Source organism: Rattus rattus, chromosome 1, assembly GCF_011064425.1.
Source record: "Rattus rattus isolate New Zealand chromosome 1, Rrattus_CSIRO_v1, whole genome shotgun sequence".
In the NCBI taxonomy this organism is placed as follows: Eukaryota; Metazoa; Chordata; class Mammalia; order Rodentia; family Muridae; genus Rattus; species Rattus rattus.
In genome coordinates, this window is record NC_046154.1 from 38878744 (window position 1) to 38884743 (window position 6000).

The 6000-nt window shown below is 49.3% G+C and overlaps 1 protein-coding gene across 1 annotated transcript in view; it reads left to right on the plus strand.

Annotated features, from left to right (window-relative positions):
- Positions 1-5420, plus strand: part of Kdm4a (lysine demethylase 4A) — a 42365-nt gene extending 36945 nt beyond the window's left edge. The window contains exons 18-21 of the mRNA XM_032899337.1: positions 1198-1368; positions 4529-4648; positions 4936-5028; positions 5143-5420. Coding sequence (XP_032755228.1) covers positions 1198-1368; positions 4529-4648; positions 4936-5028; positions 5143-5283 — 525 coding nt within the window. The 3' untranslated portion in view covers positions 5284-5420. The remainder of the gene's footprint in view (positions 1-1197; positions 1369-4528; positions 4649-4935; positions 5029-5142) is intronic.
- Positions 5421-6000: the final 580 nt, after the last annotated feature.

Sequence of the window (6000 nt, forward strand, 5' to 3'; positions counted from 1 at the left end):
GCCCCTTCATGCTTCCAGCTCTCCGTGCAGCCAGCTCTGACCTCAAGTCAGTGACATCTGTGTGTCTCATCTGTGTGGTTACTGTGGTGCGCTTCCTCACGGAGGTGGGCATGAGACCTCAGGACAGGCTGTGCTGCAGTCAAAGCCTGAGGTGGCATCAAACCCCATTTAGTAGCTGGGAAACCTGAGCTTGGTCATGGAACAAGATGGCCGATTAGTATTCCCTTCACTATCATACCTGCAGGCCGCTGGGATTGTGCGAGAATTTACACTGTTAGCATTTTTTTATAATCCATTCTTCAAATGTTAGTTAAGCATCGCCACATCCCAGGCTCAGCTAGGAGTTCGCCAGTGCATGAGACACCCAACCCCTCACGTAGTATCATGGGGTACATATAGTCAAGTTGAAGGGTCCACAGGAAACTAGTAAGTATACAATATGTCTGAGCATGAATGGTGCAGTGGGTAAAATCAGTACAGGTTAGAGATGAGGAAGAGTAGATTGTGAGGAATGGGATCAGCGAAGTAGACTTTGGGGAGCAGTGCGAGGCCCCGTGAGGTGGGTACAGCAGTGCAAGGCCCAGTGAGGTGGGTACAGCAGTGCGAGGCCCCATGAGGTGAGTACAGCAGTGCGAGGCCCCGTGAATGTTTGTTTGGAGCAGAAGATCTTAGGAAACCTCAGTTCTTGTGTCCTTTCTGAGGGTAGAGCTGTCACCCAGGTAGTGATTGGGTAGTGATGTTCAGGGCCTAGGGCGCAGGTACCAGCTACCCAGTGAGTCTATCCAGATGCTATCACACATACTTGAGGTGTACACATTAGAATGTGTTATTTGGTTAGTTTCAGAGAAATCATGAAGGGTAGTGAGTTCATGGAGTTTTGGGTAAGATATACCATGGCTGAGGCAGGACATTGCTGCAAATTTGAGGATAAAACAAGATAATCAAAGAAAAAGGTAGTCTCATCTAAGAACTGGTTGGCTGAGAGCCCAGGTGAGTGGTTTATAGAGGACACATGGCTGGACCGGAGGAGTCTGGAGAGGCCTCCTCTGCCCTCCGTTTGCCTCAGGCTTGCTTTTGCCACACCTTTTTGCCTCCTCCCCCCCGTAGGGGAGCGTATTAGAACTGTCAGTGCTTCCCCCGTAGGGGAGCATATTAACTGTCAGTGCCGTCCCGGTTAACCCAGGCTGTTTGTTCTAGCGAGCTAAGGGAGCCTTGCTGAGCATTACGGCCGGCCAGAAGGTCATCAGCAAGCACAAGAACGGCCGCTTCTACCAGTGCGAGGTGGTCAGACTCACCACCGAAACATTCTACGAAGTCAACTTTGACGACGGCTCCTTCAGCGACAACCTTTATCCTGAGGACATAGTGGTAATGTCTGGAAGGGGCTTCTGGGAGCACTTTGGGATTGGGACATCTTCTCGGTATTGCCAACTGGATGACTGTGGCCTCTTTGTCTGCTCCCTGTCAGTTACCAAACAGAAAGAAGCCTTTATTCCCAGTTCCCTTTCAAGGAAGAGTGTATGTCCAGGGGTACTGGGCTTCCCTGAGAAGTTCAAGGGAGTCAGTGTTTCCTGCAGTTCACCAAAATATATTTATGTCTCAGACCAATAGCATCCCGATAGCATCCTAGTGCAGGACGCAAGCTCACACTCTGGAAGCAAACTGGTGTGGATAGTTTCATTGCATTAAAGCTGTGTGAGTCTTTAAAAGAACAATCCAACCCTCGTCTCTCTCTGCCATGCCTCCTCGGGTGTGGATGGGCTTTGCTTTGGGCTCTTCACAGGTGAGGGCTTTGGAGCTACAGAGAAACTACCCGAAAAAGCTTCATTGACACCCAAAACACTAGAGCCCTACCTGGACCCGAGCCTGGCTTTCCTGGCTCGCTCTTCAGATCTTAGCTCAGGTTCCTCAGCTTTGCCCTTCCTTCTCGTGTGTGAGCCTGCGCTCCCAGCATAGAAGGGCAAAGCTGTTCCTTCCCTAATGATTCTTCATGCATTTACACTACATTAGCAACTTCATCGCCAGAAGCACATTAATTAGTGTCTTAGTTACTCTGTTACTCGACTAAACAGTATGACCGTGGCAACTTATAAAAGAAGGCACTTAATTTGCGGCTTATGGTTTCAGAGTCCATGATGCAAGCACATGGCAGCAGGACAGCTGAGAGCTCACATCTTGATCTACAAATAGAATATAGGGGACGGCATGGGCATGATGACATAGGGTTCATACACGTGTGGCACACACACGCACACACACGCACACACACACACACACACACACACGTACACACACACAAAAGAAAAAAAAGGGAAGGGAAAAAGCGTAGAAGGAAAACTTCACCTGACATAGAATGGCAGTTGGAACTGAGGTAACATTTAATTTCTTGAGGCAGTGTCGCACCGTGTAGCCCTCCCTGGCTGCCTGGAACTCACAGAGGTCCTCCTGTCCCTGGTCCTTTGAGAAGAACATTTTAGTAGCATTTCCGAGAGTTGAAGTGACTTCCGTTTGGTACTGGGTAGTGGAGCTAGGGCCGTAGCTGTGTCCATGGAGTCACCCAGTCCTTTCACATTTTTAAGATACGAAATAGGATCTATCTATAGCTGAGGCAGGCCTTGAACTCCTGGCCTTCCTGCCTCCTGACTGGTTGAGATTACAGTCCTAAGCTACTGGGTCTTGTTACCGGGACAGTTTGATCTTTTAGCTTTTTAGGACAAGGCCTTACGTAGCTCAGGAAGGCCTTGAGCTCCTTTGTACTGGCAGTGCAGGTGTGGGCCACTATGCCTGACAAAGTAACGGTTTTTTAACAAGTTAAAAACAATGTGAAATCCAAAAGTCCATTGAGCCTTATTACGTGAGACATACATGAAGTCTGTCCGTCCATCTTGTAATGGGGGTGGGGGTGTCTTGTGCCTGATTAGTTTACTGTATACTGGTCATTCAGAAAACACGGTCATACTGGGCTGTGGAGATCGTTCCAAATGATGCTAAATTTTATTATAAATAAATTTTTAAAAATCAAATTCATATCATTACCCATCTCACTGGAAGAGTATATTTTGGGAAGGGCTGAGGTGTCTTAGTGGATAAAGGTATTTGTTGCTAAACCTGAAGACCTGAGTCCAACTGCAGGTCCCACGTTAGAGGGAGAGAGATACCCAGCTCCTGCAGGTCTGTCCTCCACATGTGTGCTGTGGCACATGGACACACGCATCACAAAGCCATGGTTTAATTAATTCTGAGAAGCTTTGTGCTCATAGGTAAGAGGGCCACTTTTCTGAAATGCTAATTTTTGCTCACAAAGTTGAGTTTTGCTATTGGCAATAGATACAGTTCCTGTTTTCCCTGAAACGAGATGCTCTCTTGACTTGTTTTTAGGAAGGTGTCTGCCAAGTACACACATGTCAGTAGCCAGAGTCTATCAGTCACTCTCCCCAAATAAACCTGGAGTTCTACGCACTCACATACAGTCCTGGCTGGCCTCAGACTCAAAGATCTGATTATCCCCTGCCTCTCTAGTGCTGGCATTAAAGATGTATGCTACCATGCCCAGCCCAAAGCTGGTATTCTTTTTTTTTTTTTTTTAAAAAAAAAGCTTATGCAATCACACAATCACACAGGTCACAAGTGAGTCAAGTGAGTTTTCTTTCCGTCTGCTGGTGCTGGGGATTGAATTCAGGGCTTAGAGACCTACCACTGAACCACACTCCCAGCTTAGACACAAGTTTTCCTCCACATATCGTAGCCCCTGTAGCCTCAAGTGTCTTACAGATACTCACACACATAGCACAACAGTGAAATACAGCAAGGTGAATCCCTCTTGCTTCATTACTGCTCTGCAAAACCTAGCTGTTTTACCCCCTTAAACTCGGCATCCTCCATAGTAGTAATGAAAGTCTGGTGTCTCTGATTGGCACACACGGCCTGTTCTTTATACACATCATAGATTTTGCCGGAAATATCTACATGGCGCAAAGGCGGTGGTTTGTTTGTGTCTTGTTTTTATTCTGTGGATCTGGGCACCAGAGCCGTGGCTACATCCAGAGGCACTGCTTCTGTCTGTTTCACAGCATGTCACATGGCTTAGCCAAAGCTGAACTTCACCCAGTTCCCCTGCCGGTCCCCTGGGAGCCTCCTCTCTCAGCTAGATGGTCCCTTCTTACCATGTGTATCTCAGAAGCACGCCTTAGAACGCACTCACGCACAGTCCTAGCATTCCTCCATAGAGAGCCCAAGGAAGCTTCAGCCGCTCAGCTGAGAGGACACAGCATCGTGGACTTGAGAACCCACTCCTGCATTTACTGAGTTTATTATACTGTCTGGGGTTTTTGTTTTATTTGTTTGTTTGTTTGCTCACCTAAAGGCCGCAGGGATTAGGGCAGATGGAGTGAGGCAGACCTTGTGTGACCTACTGCAGCTCTCAGCCCAGAGCTTCTGCCTTCCCTGCGGCACTGGGGCAGGAGTCATTAGCACTTACCGCTGTGCTTGGGCGGAGCCGCTCTTCACTCCTCCTCTGCTCTTTCCTCAGAGTCAGGACTGTCTCCAGCTGGGACCTCCTGCTGAAGGCGAAGTGGTTCAAGTCAGATGGACAGATGGTCAAGTCTATGGGGCTAAGTTTGTGGCCTCCCACCCCATCCAGATGTACCAGGTAGCCAAAGGTTCTAGAACTGGCATTTGGGGGTGGGAGGGTACTTCACTAATTTAGTGTTTCCTCTTGGGCAAGAAGCTTGTCTTTGCTCTTGAAAGAACTTGCCCGGCAGTTACAGCCTTCACAGATCTGGAGCCCTGAGGTGTCCTCTTTGCTGTTGTGCCTTCAGGCATGGCAGGCCGTCCTTACTACCGTGTTGCCTTCCTTTAGCTACCGGAAACTGCCACATGTGCGCGGGCCCCACAGAACTCTGGTACCCTAGCTAAAGGCCTTTGCTTGCTTGTCAGGTGGAGTTCGAGGATGGCTCGCAGCTGGTGGTTAAGAGAGATGATGTATACACACTGGATGAAGAGCTTCCCAAGAGAGTCAAGTCTAGACTGGTAGGTGAGCTTACTGTGCCCTGAGCTCCTGTCTCGGACGTGGCAGGAACATGCCCCCTTGGTGTTTGTTGTTCCCTGTCAAAAACAACAATTTTCTTGCCTTTTCCTTTGTAGTCAGTAGCTTCAGACATGCGGTTCAATGAGATTTTCACAGAGAAGGAAGTAAAGCAAGAAAAGAAAAGGCAACGGGTCATCAACTCAAGGTACCGGGAGGATTACATCGAGCCAGCACTGTACCGGGCCATCATGGAATAGACGTTTCCCGCGTCGAGAGGTCCCAGCCATCAAGGCGAGAACACTCTCGGGTTCCACAGCACAGCAGACACTTGGAACTCAGAAGTCTTAGAAAGAGAAGCTGTACAAAGAAAAGGAATGACATGTCTGACCCATCACCTTCTCACTCCTCCGTCAATGAATTCTGCCGTGAAAAGACAAGCCGGGCGCTTGGCAGCAGCTGACGCTGACACTGGGATGCTGTGACTCCATCAGCGCCCAGTCCAAACCGGTCAGCTGTTCCTGCTGGGCGGATTGGTGTTTCTTAGCCTAGGACTAGCTTCCTACCACCCACCTGCACCAGCAAGGCAGAGAGGTGCTGGTGCTCAACCCAATCCCCTTTTGTATTTATGTATGAGTGTGTGAGTGCACACATGTACAGGTGTGTACCTGTGTGAGAGCGCTCGAGTGTGCACCTGTGTGCTTGAGTGTGGGTGTGCGAGTACGCGCGTGTGTGTGTGTCTGTCTGTGTGTGTGTGTGTGTGCGCGCGCTCTCGCACTCACATGCGTGCACGAGAGTGCCTGTGTGCATGAGTGCATGAGTGCGTGTGTGCGTGTGTGCGTGTGTGCTTGATCTGGACTAGCTTCAGCCAGCCCCTGGGCTTCACTTTCTCCTTTGCCTCTGCAGGGCAAACAAAATGTGAAATTCTGCCCTCAGCCAAGCTGAGTAAGGGCCCTGGGGGATGGCTAGAGGTCGGT